General features: G+C 37.9%; 1 protein-coding gene across 7 annotated transcripts in view; it reads left to right on the forward strand.

Moving 5' to 3' along the window:
- The window catches only part of LOC127646978 (E3 ubiquitin-protein ligase PDZRN3-B), a 143,383-nt gene extending 117,408 nt beyond the window's left edge, over positions 1 to 25,975 (forward strand). For 4 of the 7 annotated variants that reach the window (XM_052130995.1, XM_052130993.1, XM_052130994.1 and 1 more), the window contains exons 2-8: positions 10,863 to 11,116; positions 14,829 to 14,910; positions 22,048 to 22,146; positions 22,284 to 22,346; positions 22,446 to 22,547; positions 22,643 to 22,759; positions 23,592 to 25,972. In XM_052130995.1, the coding sequence (XP_051986955.1) occupies positions 10,920 to 11,116; positions 14,829 to 14,910; positions 22,048 to 22,146; positions 22,284 to 22,346; positions 22,446 to 22,547; positions 22,643 to 22,759; positions 23,592 to 25,115 (2,184 nt within the window). In that variant the 5' untranslated portion in view covers positions 10,863 to 10,919 and the 3' untranslated portion in view covers positions 25,116 to 25,972. Of the gene's footprint in view, positions 1 to 10,862; positions 11,117 to 14,828; positions 14,911 to 22,047; positions 22,147 to 22,283; positions 22,347 to 22,445; positions 22,548 to 22,642; positions 22,760 to 23,591 lie in introns of all 7 variants that reach the window. The other 3 variants (XM_052130989.1, XM_052130988.1, XM_052130992.1) reach the window with 3 other exon arrangements.
- Positions 25,976 to 26,771: the final 796 nt, after the last annotated feature.

Raw genomic sequence — 26,771 nt, forward strand, 5'->3', positions numbered from 1 at the left:
AGTGGGGATTTCGGCAGAGTGCAGCTTAGTTAGCTTAATCAGGGACAGGTCCTCCTTACTGCGCTTTCACAGATGCTTCATGCTGTAGCAGGTGGCCAGCAATCATCCGGGAGAGATCACTACCCTCCAGTCTGCAGGCGGACACTTTAACACACTCTACCACTGCCATTGAGAGAGGGGTAGACAAAGCATGGACAGAGCATTACAAAGATATACACAAAGTGACATGATGCAGATGGAATGAGTCCCATGGAGAGCTTAAATACAGACATAACATGTCAATATTGACACACCATAAAGAGTGCTATAAACAAAATATTTATTCACTGTAGCAAAGTAATGGACAAGATAAAGACGTAACATGGACAAACGGCTTATGTTATAGACACATATTTACTACATGTAAAGGACGGACTGAAAAGAGTTCCCCAAAGAATATTAATTCCAAACAAAAATAAAATGCTCTGTTACAAAACTTAGTAAGCTAATTTATGGTGTACTACCTTTATTGGCAGCTGCCTTGTAAGGCAAGATCCTTACCGAAATGATGCCTCTAAAATGAATGGTTTGAAATGATTGATTCTAATTGGGTTTTTCGTCAGCACATGTTGCTGTGCTAACAACACAATTGATCTGTTCAGATTGTAGTCCAAAAACTTGCAAGAGAATTCACCATGGGATCCCTCTGGATTTTCCTATGGGTTTTATAATGGGGCTTTTGAACTTACGAGTAAAATAAGGTCTGTGGTAAACATTACTTGGCGATACATGGACATTATGTTCTACAACATAAATGACATACAGTCATACCTCAAAAGTGCATTTTGAAACCGTATTGAATTACATACTTAATTTAAAAACACATGGTGCCTTCAAAATTAACATTTGAGTTATGAAAATGTGTGATTTATTTTGTAGAACATAACATCCATGTATCGCCAAGTAATTTATTTAACTCATAAGTAAAAAAAAAAAAAAAAACATTATAAAAACCCATAGGATTAGTCAGAGGGAACCCTTGGTGAATTAGACTTCTGGGTTTGCCTACAAATTGACGTCACAGCCCTATAGGCTACTTTAACAAGAATAATAAATGCATGCAGTAACACACATGAATATTGGGCAAAATTGTACATTTGTAATTCTCGTTATTAAATGAAATGTAAATGTATTTATAATTACATTTCTTTTGACCCTGTCCACAATATGGATAGGCTTACTTTTCTCGGTAGGTTACTACGTTACTACAGTTCTATTGTCCAACCACACCTAAATTGAAACCAAAGAATTTCAGAAATGTCTTAAATTAAAAATGGATTTGACACAAATATAAATTACATTTCTTTTCTTAGTACTTTCATACACAATACTAAGCTCAGAAATATGTTCTTTGATGTTGTTACTGCTTTATGTAAGTGACATGATGAGAGGGCTCAACGTACACTATGAATAGATTAGCATTGTTCAGGCATTAGTCTCCACAAGTCTGGCATTGATGTGATTTTGTATGGGGATAGACAAACACAGGTGCCCCTGCATCTTTTTATGGACCGCTTTATTTGCACAGATGCATCTGATTCTCCGCAATTAAATTGAAATAAGACTAGATTAAGCGTCCCAACTGTTTTTGTTTTCACACATGATGTTATGTCTGCCTTTGTTTAAAGCGCTTAGTTCTGTCTAACAACAGGGGTCAGCTCTTTTTTTTCTTCCGCTGTCAGTTTTATAATTGCAGTATGTTGGTAGTGCACCCATAATACATCCATGTACTCTTTTTGTTTTATTATTATTATTACATGTAGTCTCCCAATACAAGGTCATAAAAGCTACATGCTATACTAATTATAGAAGAATTTGCAAAATACGGTTTAAAAAAAAGTTTTCGATTGAGTATTGCATGTGGCACCTCAACGAAATGATTACTTTATTCAAAGTCATTTATATTAATAGACCCAATTCTGTGAAGCTAAATCGCAATTAGCATTTTATCAGAGAGCAGGGTTCCACTCCAGAGATTTGTTATTCTTTAGAATCTGACATGATTAACAGCCTAAATCGAGTGTATGCATGTTGGGGGAGCTGAATAGTGACATGCTTCTCTGGTGTCCATGCTGATTCATGAATAAAACATGCTAACAGAGAAGATTGAACTCGCTAAAGCAGTTGGCTGATTTTGAAACTGTTATATCTCATGTAGATTCAGACTGAACACGCTTTTAGTGCCTAATAACTGCTTGCTGTGTGGCTTTGAAGTGCGGTATAAAAAAGTGCAGACTTAAAGAGCAAGTGTTAACATTCATTGGTGCTGAAGACCTTTGTCCTGTGATATTTTCAGAATGTGTTAGTGGTAGTTCTAGTTGCTGCAAAGTGATATTACCCAGTTGGAATTTTATGGTATATGCCATTATACTGTGTCAAATAAATGGCTAACAATTACCTGAATTTGTAAATTACAGGTAACTGGTAACTTTTTATCTTGGTTGTTTACACCTGAATCTGTGGTAAAACCAGCCTTGGTAGAGTGTGGGAAAGTATTGTTCACCAACGTAATGTGACAGACAACTCATAAGAGGAAAGCATAGACACAGGAAGCTTGAAGGAAGTGATTTAGCCTCCCTCTATTGATCCTCTCCGGATAACAGAATGCTTCATGCTTAAACAGGATTAAGAGCAAGTAAACAGCAGCGTCTTTTAGCAGGCGTCCATGCTTATCAGTGGCATTAGTTTCCCTCGGTTTTTGCTTAATCCACACAGGGACAGCATGCCGCAGCATATAAAGGTTGCAGTGTTCAAGTCGGCCAAGAAAACCTTCATCACTGAGGTGGCTTCCCTCCCTGATTTTGAATGAAATAACACAAACATACATACACATAGAGAGACCATACCAAGCCCTGCCAAATTGCATTACTGTTTTCAGGACAGTTACATTTGAAAGAAAAGAGGAATTAAGACTCAAAACAGACTCGCACATAGTTAGAATATTTTTTTCAGGGATTCTGAAAATAAACCCATAAGCTTAAACTTTATCTGTAAATTTCAAAAATGTGTATTTTGTGTTTTATTTTTTTATTTAATTAACTTTTTTATCATAGTTTTTCCCAATCTGTGTCAATATCTTTCAAAGTCTGTGTTGTAATCTTGAATAATCTTTCACAAGGAATCCTTAATTTTTATATTTTACAATGAATGGTTGTTGAGAGGTTCTTTTATATTGTGTAGCTGGGAAATAGATCCAATCGACTCAACATCAGATATGATTGACAGTCAGATTTTGCCTTGACTTCAGTTTAATCTGAGTCATGACCAGATCTTTCAAGAACCCTCCAACGACCAATAGCAGACCCTCTTAGACACTGACCCAGTCCAAATGTAATACTCACTAAGACAAAGACAAAATCCCCTTTTTCACCATCAGGCCAAATGGTTCTGAGCACGGTACGGAACAGTTACAGTAGCATTTCCACTTGATCACGGTTCGGCACGTTTTGATTATAAATCGTTCTCGGCCTGGAATACTCTGCACAGTTATCTTGCCATACTCAACCGTACTGATTGCATGGCTTTAGTACATGATGACTCACAATTGTCAATTTGCCAATGCCAAGGTGGCTTATAGTGCTTTTAGTTGTTTCTAGCTTGCCAACTTCACTAATATTTGGCTGGATAATAAAAGTTAATAATTGAAACTTAATGTATCCATGATTTTATGATGATGGTTTAACTTGTGTTGTAGCATACTTTTTTTTTTTTTTTTTTTTATTCATCAGGGAAGCATATTGCAAGCTCATTAAAACTCAGAATATCTCAATATATTTCTAAAATACTATTCTCATATAATCCTGATCAAATATTTTTACAATAAATATTCTTTTTAGCTAGTCTAGGAACTTTCACCTTTCTGCATGTTCGTATCCAGTGGCATACATGAGCCCTCATGATGATAAACCTCTCACCTTTTTCTCTTTGCTTTCCTTTTTGCAACATGGGCCATGTCTTTTCTGTGTATTAGCAGAGTAAACCAGGGGGGAAAAAGCAGTCCTAAAACCGAAACACGCAATCGTCCTCTATAGTGTACATGCTTCAATGTTTATCTTTCATGCGTCACCACAAATAGATCTTCTGCTTTCACCGCACCACAGTGGAAAAAGAAACCGTAACCATGCCATCTGGCCTGGATCAGCAAGGAACGGTACAGTTTTTCAATGACAACTGTTCGGCCCTTTGGTAGAAAAGTGTCAGATCCATCTAATAATACCCAGCCCAAGACTAGACCCATTGAGACCAAAATTCAGACCAATACCAGTCCTTCTAAGACCCACACCAAGATTGGACCCCTTGAGGCCCAGATCCAAACCAACACCAAGACTATGGCCTCAATTACACTAATCTAATTTTGGCTGAAAACATTAATGTTTCCTAGTGTCATCATTTTCCAAAGTATGCTCCACTAGAGAGTGTTTTCATAAGTGTTTTTGGTGGAAGAAAATGCTGTTCCAGTGTGGATGAGAGGTGTAAACATAGCAAAATCGAAGCGTTTTCAACAGAAAATGTATGAGTGCGGACATGGCCTCAGATCAAGAACCTGTAAGAGCAACAGCCATGGAATTCTTGCAAATTTCCTGTTTAGGTGAATATCAACCTCTGGAAGGAAATTATCACCTTTAGTAAACTGGAAATGGAGCACAGAATGCTACGATCGACCAGTCAGAATCAAGTTTTCCAGAGAGCAGTGTAATAATTGTAGTTATTTTTTATGACTGTCCCAACTTTGTCCTCTCCGTTAAGATAACCATAAAAAGCTTGACTCTGAGGTAAAACAGTAGTTTATTATATTTTAGATTAGACGTTATTTTGGCATTTCATACATGACTTTTTGTCAGTTTTCTGTGTATACATTGTCCTGTTCACTGACTCAGTGGAAGTCTAATGGAACTGTACATATGTCATTGCTAGTGTCATCTGTGAGTGGCCATCCCAGTGGGACTCTGTTAAACAGAGGGTGAAGATCTCAGTTTTCTCCATTCTGGTGTGTGGCTCCTCAGTGAGGTGGTTGCTATGTTGAATTACAATAAGGCAGATCATTTCCAGGGTTGAGACTTTGTCTTGGGGGTTGTGGGCTACAAGAAGGTGAAAACAGAGAAACAATAAATAAAATCTATACAAGGAGTTAAGAGGTAAAGTAAGGAAATAAAATGAAAATTACAATGAAAATTGGCAAAGAATGTTGAGAATTTAAAGAAAAAAAAACTCATAAAAAAAATACATTACCGATGGTATTTTTTTGAAGTACCTTTGAGTACCGTGATAACATGTTTCTTGAACACTATGTACCTTGTAAATACCATATTATATAATATGGTAATCATTCATTCCTTTTTGGTATATCTCTAAAAGTATCATATTATTACCATTCAACAGAACTGGCATATTCAGTAACAGCAGTGGCAAAAATTTTTTATTAATTATGTTATTTTTTTTAAGTTCCTTTGTAATGCCGTGGTTTTTGTATATGTACCATACTAATGCCATGGTATTTTTAATTACCTCTGAGTACCTTGATAATACCACATTTTGGACATGTACCAGGGGAATACCATGCAATTTTGTAAATACCATAATATATGAATATGGTTATCATTCAGGACCTTGGTACAGCTATAAAAGTACCTTGCTATAACCATCTGAAACCATCATTGTACCATGGTACTGCCATTGTACTTTTGGTAAGGTTGGTTTTGAAGACTTCCTCTATGTTCAGTTATTACATAGAGATGGTGAACTATTTCTTTTTTTATTATTATTATTATTTATTTCCATTTTTATGTTTCAGAATTTGGCGTCATACTGGATGTTCCAATTATCCCTCAGGCTGGGATTAGTTTTAATCCGTTTTGGTTATTAGTGAGCATATACCCTCTTCAAAGCTGGAGTATGCCAATTCCCAGTGTGTGCACACATTACGGTCTGTTTGGAAATCTTTTTGGATCCAGCAGCCTGTGAATTAGAATATTTAATTTTCTCACAAGTGATTTTTTTCAGAAGCAGAAGTTAACAGAATATTGGATGCAGAATGGGTTTCAATGGATAAATTGCTAAAACTGTATGAGAGGTTGTTGAATTCTTTGGCCATGGTGCGGAAATGTCCTGTAAATTACAACTGGATGTCAACTAGAGAAAATATGTTTACTGTATCTGTCAGAAAATAAATAAATGTGAGTGTGAGTATTTGGATTTGTGTTCACCCTAACAAGGTATTTGTGTATTCACAACTATTGCATCTCCCAGATTCTTTAGGTTTTTTTCCTGAATTTCAACATCATCTTGTACTTTGCGTGTGTTTTTTTTTTTTTTTTTTGTGTGTAATTGTGTGTGTTCGAGCGGCCTTGCATATCTGTTTTCGAGTGCCCCGAGCACTGATTCTATCAAAGCTGTCTCTCGTCCAGGAATCAAAACTGAACAAATGGGGAATGCTGTTTGTGTTGAGACGAGCACACAGGGAAAAGCTCTGTAAGCTCTCAGATAAGAGAGATGGTTCACTCAAGGTTAAGTATCCTGTTAGCAGCCATACTAACACAGACTGTTGCTTATACATCTTTATGAAATCAGTTTATGTTTTGTCAACCTAACCATTTTCAGGATATTTGTGTTAGATATTTCCTTGGTCTTACACTATGCCTGAAAAAAGCTCCTTGTAATCTCATTTAAGATTTTCCAGAAATTATTTATACATGTTTATATTACAGAAAAGTACAATATGTACCATGGCAATATAATGTGTTTTTTGGGGGGGTTTACATTGTTTGGCATATCATCATTTTTGGAATATTATATTCCTTTGATATTTCTTGAAGTAACGTGGAGTTTCATGTAAATACTACTGATAATTTGGTCAATTTGAGATTAGCGGCATCAGCGGATAGTCATCCCAATTTGGCTGATTAACAGAAGATTTAGTTCCCCCAGTATCAGTTCCAAAAACTGATGGTAAATATTTTCTGTTTGCTATGCTTTTAGTGAATTTATATATACATATATATATATATATATATATATATATATATATATATATATATATCATATATATAACTGGCAGCCGAAAGTTTAGAATATACAGATTGTGCTGTTTTTGAAGGAAATTGGTACTTAAATTCAACAAAGTGGCATTCAGCTGATCACAAAGTATAGTCAGGACAATACTGGTGTAAATACAGCACCATCAATGTTTGAAAAAAGTCATTTTTGATAAAAATTTAGATATCATTTTCACCAGCCATCACTCCAACAACTTATCCTTGAGTAATCATGCTAAATTGCGATCACTTGCCATTATATCAAACTCCGTTGAAAGCTCTTTGGTTCTTTAAATGAAGCTTAACATTGTCTTTGTGTTTGAGTTGCAACAGTATACAATAGACTGGCATGTTTTAAGGTCAATATTAGGTCAAAAATGGCAAAAAATAAATGGGTTTCTCTAGAAACTCGTCAGTCAATCATTGTTTTGAGGAATGAAGGCTATACAATGCTTGAAATTGCCAAAAAACTGAAAACTGATTTCATATAAAGGTGTACACTACAGTCTTCAAAGGCAATGGACAACTGGCTCTAATAAGGACAGAAAGGGATGTGGAAGGCCAGATGTACAACTAAACAAGAGGATAAGGACATCATAGTCTCTAGTTTGAGAAATAGATGCCTCACATGTCCTCAGCTGACTGCTTCATTGATTTCAACACAAGTTCATGTACAAAAGTAAAAAGAAGCCTTATGGGAAGAATTGCAAAGAAAAAGCCACTTTTGAAACAGAAAAATTAAAGAAAAGGTCAGAGTGGACAAAGAAACAGACATTGGACAACAGATAATTGGAAAAGAGTGTTATGATCTTAACCCCATTGAGCTTTTGTGAGATCAGCTAGACTCTAAGGTGCGTGACAAGTGCTACGGGAAGCATGGGGTGAAATATCTGGACAAACTGACAGCAAGAATGCCAAGGATCTGCAAAGCTGTCATTGCTGCGCATGGATAATTATTTTTTTTATATCAACTCTTTGAAGTAAAAAAAATTATAATAGTAATATACACGTTATTAATGTCCTGACTATACATTGTGATCAGTTGAATTCCACTTTGGTGAATAAAAGTACTAATTTCTTTTCATAAGAGCAAAATCTGTACAGTATTCCAAATTTGTGTGTGTGTGTGTGTGTGTGTGTGTGTGTGTGTGTGTGTGTGTGTGTGTGTGTGTGTGTGTGTGTGTGTGTGTGTGTGTGTGTGTGTGTGTGTGTGTGTGTGAGCATGTATTTATCACTTTGTGGGGACCAAATGTCCCCATAAGGATAGTAAAACCCGAAATTTTTGACCTTGTGGGGACATTTTGTCGGTCCCCATGAGGAAAACAGCTTATAAATCATACTAAATTATGTTTTTGAAAATGTAAAAATGCAGAAAGTTTTCTGTGAGGGTTAGGTTTAAGGGTAGGGTTTGGTTTAGGGGATAGAATATAAAGTTTGTACAGTATAAAAACCATTATGTCTATGGAAAGTCCCCATAAAACATGGAAACACAACATGTGTGTGTGTGTGTGTGTGTGTGTGTGTGTGTGTGTGTGTGTGTGTGTGTGTGTGTGTGTGTGTGTGTGTGTGTGTGTGTGTGTGTGTGTGTGTGTGTGTGTGTGTGAGATGGTATAATTCTCGCTTTGGGAGCGAGAGGTCCAGGGGTCAAATCCCGGACGAACCCCCCAAAAATGTTTCGACCCCCTGAGAGTGTAAGGGTGTAACATTAAATATAGATTTAAAAATTGTTTGAGTGCTGAAACAAATAACAACAAACAAGGGAAAATATGGTGCCATAATCAAGTGTTTTATACAAAAGTGTAAAGTTATAAGTCAATTGGTGAAAAGTGGAATGAAATCTAGCTATAACGTTTTAACCTCTAAACTGACTTGAAACCAAAAGAGTAAATAAAAATGTATTCAGCGTCCAGATGCCTTACCTAATCTACTCTATCTAGCAGAACATAAAACGTACAGCAGGTGGCACTTGCTCCTTACCTGGTGTGTCTATAAAACAATAGAAACCCTACATGTATGCACAATTTACGTAACATGACCTCTTACCTGTCCGTTTCTTCTCAATAGTACAACAAAATTACAATAACAAAAATTTGACAAACATAAACCAAAATAACAAAAAGGTGACTAGGAAATGAGATTGTGGACATACAATAACAAACTAAACAAATGGATGTAATGATGGCTAGCGAATCAAACTTATAAATACAGTGACTTCAGCAAAATCTCTTGCGAATCAGTTTTGGTGGTGTTTTAAACTGGGCGGTCTATTGGAACTTGATAGTATGGAGAACATAGACATTAGGTGGCTGTGACTCAGGTGGTAGAGCGGGTCGGCTGCCAATCGCAGGGTTGGCGGTTTGATTCCCGGCCCACACATCTCCACATGCCGAAGTGTTCTTGGGCAAGACACTGAACCCCAAGTTGCTCCCAATGGCAGGCTAGCGCCTTGCATAGCAGCTCTGTGGCCATTGGTGTGTGAATGTGTGTGTGAATGAGACACAGTCTAAAGCGCTTTGGTAACCTCTAAGGTTAAAAAAAAAGTGCTATATAAGTGCAGACCATTTACCATTATACCACCACAGTAATTTTTTGTCAGGGCAGCAGCAATCAGTTGCAATTTTGTAAATGCAACGTCAATACAGTAAATGTCCATTTTGAAATGTCTATTTTTGTCGTACAAATCTAGTCCCCATCTGGTCTTGTTTTTCTGCACTAAAAGATTGCTTTGAAGCTCTTCTTTCCTGGCTCTCAGCTTGAAATTACTTAATGAAATAAGTTTACCAACCCCCCAGTTCAGCTTGTGTAATGACCCTGTTTAATTAGCAGAAGAGTAGCAACTAATTTATGCTCTTGTTTTGCTGAGTCTAGATCTGACTCAGTGAAATCCATGATAGGCATTACACAAGCTTTGTTCTGTTGTAATTGTAGTTGTTTTCTAATGCTCTGTTGCATACTATTTTTTCCAAGGAATTTGTCCTCTTACTGCAGTTTTACTGTATATGGTAGTTAGAATAGAGTAGCTTTTATGCTACAGTCCATTGCAATCAGTCAGTAAGCACAATGCTTGTTCAGACAGTTGTCAGCTCCTAAGTCTTTATAATATTCTGATACTAGATATGGCTTAGGTACCTTATTCAGTATAAATCTATTTTTGCCCATTTTATTGAAAATCTTTAGTCTGATTACTTAGGCTATGTTCAGACTACAGGCAAATTGATGCAAATTGATGCATCACTCTGCCTTTTCAGGCAGAGTGATGCAAAATACCATTTGAAATCCGAATTGAGCAGCCAGAGTGTCCGGACTGAGATGCATCTGAAAAGAAAATCAGATTTCAATTGCATTTGAAACCACCTCCTGAAGTGGTTTGAATCAGATTCTGAAAAATCTGATTTTGTGTGGTTTTTTGCTGTCCAGACTATCAAAAACTCATCTGGATACAATCTGGATATGCAAAAAATCATATTTTTAGTGGCAGTCTGAACCAAAGCCTTAGAAAAGTAAGCACGCCTCAACAAGCTGCGCAATTTTAGGTAGCATTCATGTTCGTAGCACAAACCGTATGAGTAGTTACACGCCAAAGTGGAACACTTATGGGATAGCTTTTGTTCAAATCCCTAACCCTAAGCATGATCAATTTTATTAGCGATGCTTTACCAAGTAAGCACCACTAAATATAATTTTTCCTTTTTTTTTTTAAACTGGAAACAAAAATATTTCGGTTATTTAGGATTCTATTCACGTTCAAGCTAATATCGGTTTTAACATCAATATTTGTGTTTTTTTTAACAGGTCAATGGCAAGGACTTGTCCAAGTCGACACACGACCAGGCAGTGGAGGCCTTCCGTATGGCTAAAGAACCCATTATGGTCCAGGTGCTACGCAGGGCACCGAGGCCCAAACCTGCCGGTCCAACTGGTGACGGACAAGTAGTGGACATCAGCACCCAGACGGATATCACCTTCCAGCATATCATGGCCCTCAGCAAGCTGCCTGCATCTGCCACACCTGTGGATGTACTTGAGCAATACCTGCTGCCAGAGGGGTGAGTAACAGCCCCCTCGGCCAATCAGAAGGCACATGACATACACTCGTTAAGCACTTTATTAGGAACTTCTGTACACCTACTTATTCATGCGATTATCTAATCTGCCAATCGTGTGTCAGCAGTGCAGTACATAACATCATGCAGATACGGGTCAAGTGCTTCAGTTCATGTTCACATCAACCATCAGAATGGGGAAAAATGTGATCTCAGTGATTTCGACAGTGGGATGATTGTTGGTACCATTGTTGGTAACTGCTGATCTCATGGAATTTTCACCCACAACAGTCTCTTGAGTTTTCTCACAATGGTACAAAACAAAAAACATCCAATAAGCGGCAGTTCTGTGAACAGAAATGGCTTGTTGATGAGATAGGTCAACAGAGAATGGCCAGACTGGTTTCAGCTGACAGAAAGGCTACGGTTACTCAGATAACCACTCTGTACAATTGTAGTGAGCAGAACAGCATCTCAGAACAGGTCAAACCTTAGGGCGGATGGGCTACAACAGCAGAAGACCACGTTGGGAACTTTATTAGGACCATACTTTTCCTAATAAAGTGCTCAGTGAGTGTTTTTCAGTTATGAGTGACACATATGAGGATGTAGCTAAACAGTGAAGATGTTATTCACTGAAGGAATGAATCTCACAAAACCTGTCAAACATATTTCACCCCAAAATCAAAGGAAAGAAATAAGTAAATTATATTTTGCTGTGTCATTGTAGCATTATTTTAATGACAATTTAGACCCCTTTGCCCAATTCTTATTACCAAAATGCAAAATGAATCCTAAAAATAAAATACATTGCAAAATAAACTCAACCTCATTTAACGTAATGCAAAAAATATTAGATATTATTTAAAATGTATGTCATGGTAGTATTTGTTTTACTGGCTTTCATTTATGCTGATTGAAATAAATGCATTGTATTAAAGTGTTTTGTTTATGTAATAAAGTAAAAAAATATATACTGTAATACTGTGAGAAATGAGAATCTAATGAGAACCACCTTTGAGAATAATGGGTATTACAATAAAACTGAAAAGTTATAAAAAATCTTAATGCAATATGGTAATGAGAAAGAGGTTAATGTGCTTAATTGTTAAGGAATAATTAATTATCCTAAAATAGGCTTCATTTTCAGTTTATTTTTATTTATTTTTAAAAAGCCATGACATTTTTTTCATTCTTTTGTCCCAAAGACACATTGAAGTTCTTGCAGTTATTTGTCATTGTGATTTGCCTTAACAAGGAATTCAATATTTCAGTAATATACTTGTCATACTGGCAGAGTTGTGGCCCAGGGCACAACACAAAATTAAGCTGCTGTCATTTATTTGGATTTGAATTCATTTTTGTCCACACTCTGTCCTCTCTCGTCTCTGTCTGTGTCCCCTTAGGGTTTGACTCTAATTTAAGACAGGAACTTACCTTTCTCATTGCCATGAGAGAGGAATGTATTTGATTTTTCTTGCTACTTTACGAAATGAAACTGAGCATAGTTGATATCTCACTTGCTCAGATGTTTGTTATTACTTGATGAAATATATTTTCCCTTTACCTTTAAACTGAAATTTTGTATTAACATTGTGCTTTGTCAAAGGTGAACATGATTTGCATGAATGGTAAAGTGCAAATATGACAAAATTGTCAGCTCATCCACACTGATTACGTTCCATAAAGCCCTAGGTATACTTCCATTTTGACGTGAACGCTCAACGCTGAATGTATACTCCATATAACTGTGAGCACATACATAGGCTGATTGGTGCATGCGCGTTACGACTGCTATGATATACTGGACTCTTTCTTTTTGAGAGTTAAGACCTATAAAGATGTCTTTATATTCCTTCAGACACAAGTTATACAAATGCAAATATCTCCAGACCTCCTTATATACGTGCTCTTGACTTGCACATCCACTGTTATTTTATTTTTACCTCCTGATGTTTAGCTGCGATTACAACATTCTTCTAGCACTTCTTCGTGACAGCAACGGCTCAAATGTGAGGGTTGCGACAATATAGACCCACTAATTAGTGCAAATGACTCCAGGCACATGTGCAATCTGCGACCTGAACGAAAATTTGGCTGCACGCGTTCAGTGCTCAAGCACTCTGGTGATAAGTTTTGCATCACACGTCCTGTAGGCGGATGTTCAGAGTTCACGTCTGACCGACGTATATTTTGAGCTTAAAGCAAGTCATTTAATAAAAAGTTTTTTGTGTAGACTACACTATTCCAATACCAAATCCAAAATGCAGTAACTACACTGAAACTGAAAAAATGGCTTGAAAAGTTGTTTGATTGTCCAGCCAAATGTGGATTATGAAATACACTACAAAAACATAATTTTCTTAATTAGTATTTTTGCCCTGTTTCCAGTAAGAATATCAAAATATTCTTAGAACAAGTTATATTTACTTGACAATCAAATTGGTATGATGTCTTGTTTTCAGACAAATCATAAGGACATTTTGTAAACTTTGCTTTAAACAAGAAAGAAATGGCATTTCCCCATTTGAATTAAGTTTATTTTGTTTTAAGAATGTTTAGTTATTTTTACTATAAAACAAGACAAAAATACAAATGGAAGTTGGCATGAAATGAAAATTCACCCCTATCTATTTTCTAAAAGCATGTTTTGATCTTATTGTGAACGATTCATCCATGCATGTTTTATTTTTAAATATTTAAATGACCTTTTTTTTTTTTTTTTTTTTTGACCTATTAATCTTAAATCAATATGTAATAACTCGATCTTCCGAAGAAACGACAGACTTCTCTCTGGTGGTGTATGCAGGACTTCTCCAATAATTTAGTCAGCTTAACCTGCCCCTACCTTATAAATACCACAACCTTGCGTAGAGTTGGCAATCGTATGTTGGTGAAGATGGCAAAGTGTATTTTCATATGTTTTCCTTCAAAACTATCATTCCTTAACCCAAACTTTCTTGGTTATGGATTGAATTTACATTTTGAATGAGAAGGAATAACGGCAAATTTGCGGTTGTGTTCGAGACATTTCACGCCTGAATTGCTGCCGTGATAACTACTGAATACAACACTTCGGATGCCTCAGGAATTTATTAATATTTTTGAATGCAGTTATCTTGGGATGCACAGCACAGAAGTGTTTTTTCCCTTTATATTTAGTGTATTATGTATGACTCAATACATTCAAATATTGTTTTCTTCTACTCAATAATTTTTCATCGGCTGCAGCCTCTTCGTAAGCAAAGACCGCGATGTGCTTGTGCGTTTATGTTATCATTTTATCATAAATGTGTTGAGACCGTTGCTCAATTTCACAGATTACCGGCTCTGACTCAAGCAGCACAGTGGTAGCTGTGTGTGTGTCCACTGCAAACTCTCATTCAGATCTACCTGCATTCCGTTATGCTACGCCCTTTTTTCACAATCCAATCAACAACCGATGGATGAACTCAAATCCCCGGCCTACATCTCTTTCTTGTTCGATGAGCTGTTTCACTTGGAAATACATCACAATACACAAGTCCATCGCAAATTCATTTCATGCCGACTTTAAGAAAACATTTTTTTTGCAGTGTAGTCACTTATTTCTGAATCTAAGCATAGTTGAGCCAAACATGTATGTCACAGGACAGATCGGTTACTGTGTTTTGCCTTTGCAGAGCAGTACAGTCCCTCTTTGATATCTGTGTTATGGTTTGGCTTTGTTTTATAGACACTCTCCTGCTCATGAGTACTTTGATGCCAACGATTTCCTAGAGGGCATGCAGCATGAGAGAGAGGAGCTGGAATATGAGGTAATGCACACACTGATAGATACACAATCTACCTGTTTTCTATGCCATCCCATTTTCTGTCTGTCTTCCCTGAAATTTGAAAATAATAATTGTCTTAGTAAGTTTATTTCTTGTTTTTTATATATATATATATATATATATATATATATATATATATATATATATATATATATATATATATACAGTTGAAGTCAGAAGATGACATTATCTTAGGATGAAGTCATTATAACGCAAGTCGTTTAGGACATCTACTCTGTGCATTATACAAGTAATTTTTCCAACAGTTGTTTACAGACAGATTGTTTCACTTTTAATTGACTATATCACAATTCTAGTGAGTTAGAAGTTTACATACACTAAGATAGCTGTGCCTTTAAGCAGCTTGGAAAATTCCAGAAAATGATGTCAAGCTTTTAGACAATTAGTTTCTGATGGGTGGTGTACTGAATTGTAAGTTTACATGTGGATGTATTTTAAAGCCTAACTTCAAACTCAGTGCCTCTGCTTGATATCATGTGAAAATCTAAAGAAATCAGACAAGACCTCCACAAGTTGTTTCATCCTTGGGAGCAATTTCCAAATGCCTGAAGGTTCCATGTTCATCTGTACAAAGAATTGTACGCAAGTATATACACCATGGGACAACGCAGCCATCACACCACTCAGGAAGGAGAAGCATTCTGTCTCCTAGAGATGAATGTAGTTTGGTGCAAAAAGTGCAAATCAATCCCAGAACAACAGCAAATTACTATATCCACAGTGAAACATAACCTGAAAGGCTGCTCAGCCAGGAAGAAGCCACTGCTCCAAAACTGCCATAAAAAAAGCCAGACTACAGTTTGCAGGTGCATATGGGGACAAAGATCTTACTTTTTGGAGATATTTTCTTTGGTCTGATCAAATAAAGATTTAACAATTTGGCCATAATGACCATAGTTTTTTTTGGAGGAAAAGGTTGAGGCGTGCAAGCCGAAGAACACCATCCCTGCTTTGAAGCATGGGGTTGGCAGCATCATGTTGTGGGGTGCTTTGCTGCAGGAGGGACAGGTGCACTTCACAAAATAGATGGCATCATGAGGGGAAGGGATGTGGATATGTTGAAGCAACATCTCAAGACATCAGCCAGGAAGGTAAAGGTCGTAAATGGGTCTTCAAAATGGACACTGACCCCAGGCATACCTCCAAATTTGTGGCAAAATGGCTTAAGGACAACAAAGCCCTGACCTTGAAAGAAAAAAAAAATTGTGGGCAGAACTGAAAAAGTGTGTGCAAGCAACGAGGCCTACAAACCTGACTCAGTTACACCAGTTCTGTCTGGAGGAATGGGAAAATATTCCAGCAACTTTTTGTGAAAAGCTTGTGGAAGGCTACCCAAAACATTTGACCCAAGTTAAACAATTTAAAGACGATGCTTCCAAATACTAACAAAGTGTATTGAACTTCTGACCCACTGGGAATGTAATGAAATAAAATAAGAAATAAAAGCTGAAAGAAATAATTCTCTCTACTCTTATTCTGACATTATACATTCTTCAAATAAAGTAGTGATCCTAACTGACCTAACACGGGGAATGTTTTATACAATTAAATGTCAGAAATTGAGGAGTTTAAATGTATTTGGCTAAGGTGTATGTAAACTTCTTACTGAAACTATATATACTGTATATATACTGGCAGCCAAAAGTTTGGAATAATGTTAAGATTTTGCTGTTTTGGAAGAAAATTGGTACTTTAATTTACCAAAGTGGCATTCAACTGATCACAAATTATAGTCAGGACATTACTGATGTAAAAAAAAAAAAAAGTTTTGATCAAATCTGGACAGGCCCCATTTCCAGCAGCCATCACTCCCAAATCAAATCAAATCACTTTATTTTCACACTACCATGTACACAAGTGCAACAGTAGGTGAAAGACTTGTGTGCAGTTCCGAGCAACATAGCAGTCATGACAGTGACGAGACATATACCAATTACAATAAACAACATACTTACACAACACAATTTACATATCAAATGTACACATACTTATACAACACAAAAATGATATACAATGTACAGTAAACAATACACACAATATAGAATACACATACAATAAAAAATTAAAAATAAGAGTATATAAAAAATATATATATATATGGTAGTTGTATTGAGGAGAATATATTTGACAGTCCAGTGTGAGATATAAGATTAATAAAGTGCAGTGCTGATATATTGATCGTGAGGGATCAAGTGTTCAAAAGTCTGATTGCTTGGGGGAAGAAGCTGTGCGGGTCCTGATGCTGCGATACTACCTGCCTGATGGTAGCAGTGAGAGCAGCCCATGACTCGGGTGGCTGGAGTCTCTGATGATCCTATGAGCTTTTTTCACACACCGCCTGTTATATATGTCCTGGAGGGAGGGAAGTTCACCTCCGATGATGTGTCTAAAATTCCAACACCTTATCCTTCCATAATCATGCTAAATTGCTAATATGGTACTAGAAAATCACTTGCCATTATATCAAACACAGTTGAAAGATATTGGGTTAGTTAAATTAAGCTTAACATTGTCTTTGTTTTTGAGTTGCCACAGTATGCAGTAGACTGGCATGTTTTAAGGTCAATGTTAGGTCAAAAATGGCAAAAAAGAAACTGCTTTCTCTAGAAACTCATCAGTCAATCATTGTTTTGAGGAATGAAGGCTATACAATGCTTGAAATTGCCAAAAAGATGTCAAACAAAGGTGTACACTACAGTCTTCAAAGACAAAGGACAACTGGCTCTAACCAGGACAGAAAGGGATGTGGAAGCCCAGCTGTACATCTAAACAAGAGGATAAGTACATCAGAGTCTCATGTTTGAGAAATAGATGCCTCAAATGTCTTCAACTGACGGCTTCATTGAATTATACCTGCTCAACACCAGTTTCATGAACAACTGTAAAGAGAATACTCAGGGATGCAGGCCTTATGGGAAGAATTGCAAAGAAAAAGCCACTTTTGAAACAGAAAAACATAAAGGAAAGGTTACAGTGGGCAAAGAAACACAGACATTGGACAACATATAATTGGAAAAGAGTGTTATGGCTCTTAAACCCATTGAGCTTTTGTGGGATCAGCTAGACTGTAAGGTGTGTAAGAAGTGCCCAACAAGACAGCCACATCTATGGCAAGTGCTACAGGAAGCGAGGGGTGAAATGTCACCCGAGTATCTGGACAAACTGACAGCTAAAATGCCAAGGATCTGCAAAGCTGTCATTGCTGCATGTGGAGGATTGTTTTGATTGAGAACTCATTGAAGTAGTTTAAGAAGTTTTTTTTTTTTTTTTTTATTTTAATAGTGTGTTTTCACATTATTAATGTTCTGACTATAAATTGTGATCAGTTGAATGCCACTTTGGTGAATAAAAGTACCTATTTCTTTCCATAAGAGCAAAATCTGGAAAACAAGACAATATTACTGTTTAAGAAAATTAGTTTTGCAGTGTTAGCCTCTTGAACAGATGGTGCCATCATTATTTACTTCTGTCATAGACTAATATATCTTAAATGAAAAATGGTGATTGTTGCCGACCAGTGAAAGAGGATAATTGGATGGATTAGAATTTGAAGAATGACTGGCGTGATGAATCTGATAGTGTACATTAGGAGAAGAAATATTACTCTGTAATGAGACTGCTGGACAGAGAATCATGAGGGGTCATGAGCCAGTCCATAAAGAAATGAAGTTCAGAGACTTATAGCAGCAGATGCTGGGCATGCAGCACTCGTAACGACCTTTCATTGGCCTTTGAAGGCCCAGAGGAGCCGCAGAGGGGGCTCAGTAGACAGATACCAATGGCCAAGATGGGGCCAATTTGAATGGCCCACCACTACACCAGCCCCCTTGTTTACTTTGATTAATGCTCTTTTTTGCACTTCAAAGGCAAAGAAAGGTTTAAATTATCTCATGTATAAATTTAGTAATCTTCAATGTTTGGAGGGCTTCTCATACCATAGTGCTGTTTTGTCGAACATTTGTAATCATGTAATGTAACCAACTAACCAGCTTACAAAATACTTTAACATAGACTTGAACTTGAGCAACCTTATGCATAATGAACCGATCAAGATTGTGTCAGGAAAGTACATTTGTGGTCAGTTACTGCTTGGGTAAATCTCACCATGTACTGTGCATATTTCATCCTAAAATCAAGAGTAATGAAGACTCTTTTAGGATAATATTTTTGCATTGAGGCAGTATTTTCATGACAAGTAAGCACATCCCACCCCTACACTAATCTCATAACTGTAATACAGACAAATCTCATTCTCATTACTGTAATGGGACAAAGAAACAATATATTATTTAAATTGGAAAGTATTAAAGGTGCACTGAGTAACTTTTGTCTTTGTGTCATCTTGGACTTACACTGACAACTAGTGGCTTGGATGCAGCATCATTTAAAATCAATAGTTTTCAGATGCCATTGTAGAAATATAGTATTCACAGTCAGCCATAATTTCTTTAATTAATGAGTGAAAGTGTCAAATTACAGGACTCTTATTGAGATAAAACGAGTAGTATTCGGTTGGTCATGTGATCTAACATGGCATCACCCATGTGCAGAACCTATCCATGTAGAGGTTACTGAAATGACTGGAGTCTTTATTTTAATGTGAGTGGTCATGATTTTCTACATACAGTGGGTATGGAAAGTATTCAGACCCCCTTACATTTTTCACTCTTTGTTATATTGCAGCCATTTGCTAAAATCATTTAAGTTCATTTTTTTTCCTCATTATTGTACACACAGCACCCCATATTGACTGAAAAACACAGAATTGTTGACATTTTTGCACGTTTATTAAAAAAGAAAAACTGAAATATCACATGGTCCTAAGTATTCAGACCCTTTGTTCAGTATTTAGTAGAAGCACCCTTTTGATCTAATACAGCCATGAGTCTTTTTGGGAAAGATGCAACAAGTTTTTCACATCTGGATTTGGGTATCCTCTGCCATTCCTCCTTGCAGATCCTCTCCAGTTCTGTCAGGTTGGATGGTAAACGTTGGTGGACAGCCATTTTCAGGTCTCTCCAGAGATGCTCAATTGGGTTTAAGTCAGGGCTCTGGCTGGGCCATTCAAGAACAGTCACGGAGTTGTTGTGAAGCCACTCCTTCGTTATTTTAGCGGTGTGCTTAGGGTCATTGTCTTGTTGGAAGGTGAACCTTCGGTCCAGTCTGAGGTCCAGAGCACTCTGGAGAAGGTTTTCGTCCAGGATATCCCTGTACTTGGCCGCATTCATCTTTCCCTCGATTGCAACCAGTCGTCCTGTCCCTGCAGCTGAAAAACACCCCCACAGCATGATGCTGCCACCACCATGCTTCACTGTTGAGACTGTATTGGACAGGTGATGAGCAGTGCCTGGTTTTCTCCACACATACCGCTTAGAATTAAGGCCAAAAAGTTCTATCTTGGTCTCATCAGACCAGAGAATCTTATTTATCACCATCTTGGAGTCCTTCAGGTGTTTTTTAGCAAACTTTCATGTGTCTTGCACTGAGGAGAGGCTTCCGTCGGGCCACTCTGCCATAAAGCCCCGACTGGTGGATGGCTGCAGTGATGGTTGACTTACTACAACTTTCTCCCATCTCCCGACTGCATCTCTGGAGCTTAGCCACAATGATTTTGGGTTCTTCTTTACCTCTCTCACCAAGGCTCTTCTCCCCCGATAGCTCAGTTTGGCCGGACGGCCAGCTCTAGGAAGGGTTCTGGTCGTCCCAAACGTCTTCCATTTAAGGATTATGGAGGCCACGGTGCTCTTATGAACCTTAAGGGCAGCAGAAATTTTTTGTAACCTTGGCCAGATCTGTGCCTTGCCACAATTCTGTCTCTGAGCTCTTCAGGCAGTTCCTTTGACCTCATGATTCTCATTTGCTCTGACATGCACTGTGAGCTGTAAGGTCTTATATAGACAGGTGTGTGGCTTTCCTAATCAAGTCCAATCAGTATAATCAAACACAGCTGGACTCAATTGAAGGTGTAGAACCATCTCAAGGATGATCAGAAGAAATGGACAGCACCTGAGTTAAATATATGAGTGTCACAGCAAAGAGTCTGAATACTTAGGACCATGTGATATTTCAGTTTTTCTTTTTTAATTAATGTGCAAAAATGTCAACAATTCTGTGTTTTTCTGTCAATATGGGGTGCTGTGTGTACAATAATGAGGAAAAATGATTTTAGCAAATGGCTGCAATATAACAAAGAGTGAAAAATGTAAGGGGGTCTGAATAATTTCCGTACCCACTGTATATTGCAAAATTACCATTTGTGTCTTTAGGAGTTATACTTTTTTTAATGTGGAAAAAATTAATGAGTGCATCTTTTATACACTAAAAAACATTGTATTACAGTCATCTTTATGCTGTTAAAAAAAAATAAGAAAATTGAGAATACAAAAAAAAAAAATCTGGTTTAATTTGGGGGTAAAATGTGCTTGTCATGAGAATAATCCACAATGAAAAATCTAAAACCGCACCGTTCACCCTCTTCTGTCCCTACTGCTGTGATATCAGCCCCATGATCTCCATATGTATCTTGTAGATTACAGATTATCTTGGCAAATGATTCAAACACTAAACAGCAGATAACAGTGCTGGCTAAAGCAAGCATCCACTTTTGAACAAATTCCTAAACCAAAGTATTAAACTTTAGAGTATAACTCGTCCCACATTGTTTGTGCAATGAATGTGAATAATGCCTCAAAACATGTTGTGGTTGGTAAAGAAGAGGAGTGCTATTATTTTTTTTATTTTTTAAGTAAACAGGCTTACAATTCTCAGTTTGGCAGATCAAAAAAAAATGTGGAAACAAATACCATAGAGTACTTGAGCTATATCTAGGGACCAGAATTTCATAATGTCTTAGGGTGGACTCTTTTTACTATGGGTAGTAAGTAACCACAAAGAACTCCCTAACCATTACATATCATCCACTCAGTACCACTCATACCTTAGCAAACTCTTAGCAACGCCCTTGCAACAACCCATAACACTAGCATCATGGTGTCATGTTTGGCAAGGACAAGCGCTAATCACATTTTCTTTAGTGTATGGAAAAATCGCAAAATGTAAGATCACACTCAAGTTTAAAATGTCATTCTCTCTTTACAGGAAGTGGATTTATACAGAACTAATATCCAGGATAAGTTGGGGTTAACTGTGTGCTACAGGACAGATGATGAAGATGAGACAGGGATCTATGTCAGCGAGGTGATTTGGAGAACTGTTTAAAATAATTTATCATAGCTATTTTTGTCCATGGTAATGTCCAGGTGATGTTTTCAATTACTAGCCACTTAGATGTATTTTATTTGCAAGCTTGAGCTCCGATTTTTCTAATTGTGTAGATCGATCCGAACAGCATTGCTGCAAAAGATGGACGAATTCGTGAGGGAGATCGAATCATCCAGGTTTGTTATGTTTCAGCCAGAAACTAATTGATGTAATTGTTTTATTCAGTAATATTCAGGCATTTATCTAAGCAAATATCTACTCCACTCTAAATTTAGATAAATGGCATTGAGATTCAAAATCGTGAGGAAGCAGTGGCTCTTTTAACCAGTGAAGAACACCTAAATGTGTGCCTGCTACTGGCTCGCCCAGAGATACAGGTGAGAAACCCAAGCCACACACATGCACACCACACGTGCTGTTGACCAACATTAAAGGACAGCTGATAGCTTTTCGCCTGTCCTTTTTGTTTTAGCTGGATGAGGGCTGGATGGATGATGACAGAAACGACTACCTGGATGACCTCCACATGGATATGTTGGAGCAACAGCATCATCAGGCTATGCAGTTCACCGCAAGCATGCTCCAACAGGTACAGGAAATCCATCACAATGTCACTCATGAATGTCAATCGGCAGACGTATCAGTCAATCATATCCCAGCCTGTCATGGCGAAACATCCTGCATATCAATCATAATTTCCGTGTCCTTCACTGAGCTATGTAAGTGGAGCAGATGAAGCGGTAAAGACAGGATTTTAGCTTAAAAGAAAGAAGGACTTGTTTCAAAATTTGTGTTAAAAGCCATATTTACACTTTTTATTAACTATTTAACACATGTGGACAGTGAGAAATTCAGGTGTAAACCAGGTCCAATGCATTACTCGAACCATTTTTGGAGGTAGTCAAGAACGAAAATGTCCACATCGCATTTGTAGTGTAAAATACCTGACAGATCTCAATGAAATAGGTGTGCTGAGAAATCACACCTACCACTGTGACAGCTAAACAACAAAAATGAGTCAGTGGAGCAGTCTGTGCTTTTTTAGTCAATCAGAAACGTTCTATCTGTACATCATTTTGCTTGTTTGGATTTACAGATGTTTGGTTGAAATAAGCAAAGTGCTGGAAGTTAGCAAAAAAAAAAAAAAGGAAGTTTTGATTTTTAAATCAAAAACAACGTTCCAACCCAAAAAAAAAAAAAAAAAGGCCATAAATAGACATTTTTGACATTCCTGACCTCAACTTGAAATAACACAGATGTAAAATAATTATCTACTTATAAAATCAAAGACTGTCCCCTTTACGAAATCTGATCAAAAATGGTCACTGAAGACACACATCAGGTGTAAACAGGGCCAAAGTCATACTTTATTTTGAGTCTTTTCAATCAGAGTAATGATATTCATCACTTGTTTTATCTAGAAGAAGAAGCATGAGGAGGATGGCGGTACAACAGACACTGCCACGCTTCTCTCTCAACGGCATGAGAAGGACAGTGGAGTGGGCCGCACGGACGACAGCACCCGAAATGATGAAAGTTCTGAGCAGGAGAACCTAGCAGATGACCAGACCAACGCCTCCAACACGTTAGGTAGCCGCTGCATGCTCGCATATAGTCAGGACACCCTAGGCAGCGGTGACCTCCCTTTTAGCAGTGAGTCCTTCATTTCTGCAGACTATGCTGATGCTGACTTCTTGGGTGACTTCCCTGCGGACGAATGCGAGCGGTTTCGGGAGTTGCTGGAGCTCAAGTGCCAGGAACAGCGCAGAAGCCCACAGCAGAGCCTGTTTTGGCCAAGCGGTGACATAGTCGGCGGGCAGGGCAGTGTAGGCGAGGAGGGTGTGGACAAAGAGTTGGAGCTTCTAAACGAAGAACTTCACAGCATTGAGCTTGAGTGCCTGAGCATAGTAAGAGCGCATCGCATGCAGCAATTGCGCGAGCAGTGCCGTGAACAGTCCTGGATGCTGCACAATAGCGGCTTCCGCAACTACAACACAAGTGTGGATGCAAGACGCCATGAGCTGGCTGACATCAGTGAACTCCCTGAAAAGTCAGACAAGGACAGCTCCAGTGCCTACAACACTGGTGAAAGTTGCCGTAGCACACCACTCACACTAGAGCTCTCTCCCGACAACTCTTTGCGGCGTGGAAACGGAAACCAGGCTGAGGCAGGGCCAAGTAGCGCAACTTGTGGTGGCAACAGAATTATGAAGCCTCTGCTTTCACCCGTTCAAGAGGCTTGCAGCCCCAACAGGAGTCGGCCAACATCGTCGAAAGAGTCAGAGGCTGGGTCCCAGCCTGAAATTATAGAGCGTACACCAAGCCGCCACACTCATCCCCATTCGCCCTACAAACATGCCCACATCCCAGCCCACGCCCAGCACTACCAGAGCTACATGCAACTGATCCAGCAAAAGTCAGTGGAGTATGCCCAAAGCCAGTTGAGCCTGGTCAGCATGTGCCGGGACCCTGTTGCTTCTGCCGACTTGAGACCCAAGATGGAGTGGAAGGTGAAGATCCGCAGTGACGGTACACGCTACATTACCAAGCGGCCCGTCAGGGACAAGCTCTTGAAAGAGCGAGCCTTACGAATCCGAGAGGAACGCAGTGGAATGACCACAGATGACGACGCCATTAGCGAGCTGAAGATGGGTCGTTACTGGAGCAAAGAGGAACGAAAGCAGCACGCCGTCCGTGCCAAGGAGCAGCGTCAGCGCAGGGAGTTTATGAAGCAGAGCCGTTTGGACTGTCTAAAGGAGCAAGTTGTTAGTGCCGAAGACAAGGAGCCCACCATCATTGAACTGAGTCACAAGAAGATGATGAAAAAGCGAAACAAGAAAATCTTTGACAATTGGATGACTATCCAGGAACTGTTGACCCATGGTACAAAGACGCCCGATGGTACACGGGTGTACAACTCCCTGCTGTCAGTAACCACAGTGTAAGCATCTGTTTTTTTTATGTAATGAGATGTATATAGGACACTACCGTTTGGGGTAGACAATCCTGCCTCGTTCAATGTGGCAACATTTGTAAATAGGAAATATGAATGGCTTGTCTGAAGGAACTTTGCCAATTGCCAAGAAAAGGTACAGTGAGGGTCTCATTGGATGGATTTGTTAAAGTGACAGGAATGTGTCGTCTTATTTGCCCTTTTCATTTCTATCTTTGAGCTTATGTTTTAAATATTCTACTAAAGAAGTTAATGAAATTTGGCCTCTTTATAAGCTTTTTGAAAACAATACAAAGACAATGTGCCATAACAACCAGCAACATTTATTGATTTTCTTTATGTTCCAAAATGTAATGACTGTTTTTAGTATTTAGACAGTATTTAATTAACAGTATTTTACTTTTTTATGCATACATATTGCTTATCAAAGTAATGCAACAATTTTGCTTCATGGTCGTCAAATAATTTTTGCCGGGTGTTTTGTATACTTTGCAGTACTTACAGTATGTCAGGGTTTTAAAACAAAATAAAAACAAAAAATGTTTTACATATTTTAAAATAAAGGTGCTGTTTTTCTAAAGGTCATACTTAAAAAGCTTCTGTGCTTTCCAACTGTTACATTAGATATGCATTAGGCAAAACCATTTATTGAAATCTAAATCTGTTTGTATTAAAGTCTGTTGTAGACAAAAAGCCTTTTTTCATAGGTCTTCATTGTGTTATGCCAAGATAATACAGTTTAACAAATCATTAGTTAGAAACACAATTTGATGTCTTTTAAAATGAGATAAATAATAAATTATTGTTTTATATTTGATGAGCTTTCAAAATGTGTTTTGAGCTTTTTTTATTTTCCAGTACAACTTAACTCTTTTTCAGAAAATGTCTGAAATAATTGGCTCCATGAGAAACCACAAGTAGGTTATTTTCCAATAGGCATTCCTTTAAATTAATTTAAGAATTCACTAGATCACTGAACCAAAGGGTCTAACATTGGTCCTTCAGATATGTGTGTGTGTGTGTGTGTGTGTGTGTGTGTGTGTGTGTGTCTGTTTGTGTCTAAGTCTATTAGGGGGGTTGTGGATGAATGGTGTCCACACTTCAGTGACCACTCGACCCCAGGGCCAGTGACCCAGCTGGGCCCCTGTTTCTGCTTATATGTCCGTAGCTGTGTAACTCTGAAACATAGAGCTCAGGTCAGTGCACAGACCTCTATCTCATTACAATCACACTGAAAGGTCTGCAGTGCCACAGCTGCAATGAAATGCACTGCCAGCTGTATGCCGAAAGCTGTTGCTGTTTTCCCTATTCTAGGCTTAATCAGTCAGGCAAAATTTGTACAATGCCCCAAAAAGACAGGCTTATAAATTAATTAATTGCATTAAATTACAAAATATCAAACCAAGTGGCATCTGCAAACAAATGACATTTTTGAATTTTCTTAGCAATTTTGCATTTAAATTTTAATTTTGGCCTCAAGGTAATTTTCAGTTCATGTATGAATTACCTCTGGTTCACACAGGTGCCCTAGCAAAGTAACCACAGGTGTTGTTCATCACAATAATTATATGGAAATGCTTCACTAATGTTCTGTCTAATGGTCTATGGACATGTTAAAGTGCCCAAATAAATTCAAACTTAATTTATT

Source organism: Xyrauchen texanus, chromosome 7, assembly GCF_025860055.1.
Source record: "Xyrauchen texanus isolate HMW12.3.18 chromosome 7, RBS_HiC_50CHRs, whole genome shotgun sequence".
NCBI classification, from domain to species: Eukaryota; Metazoa; Chordata; class Actinopteri; order Cypriniformes; family Catostomidae; genus Xyrauchen; species Xyrauchen texanus.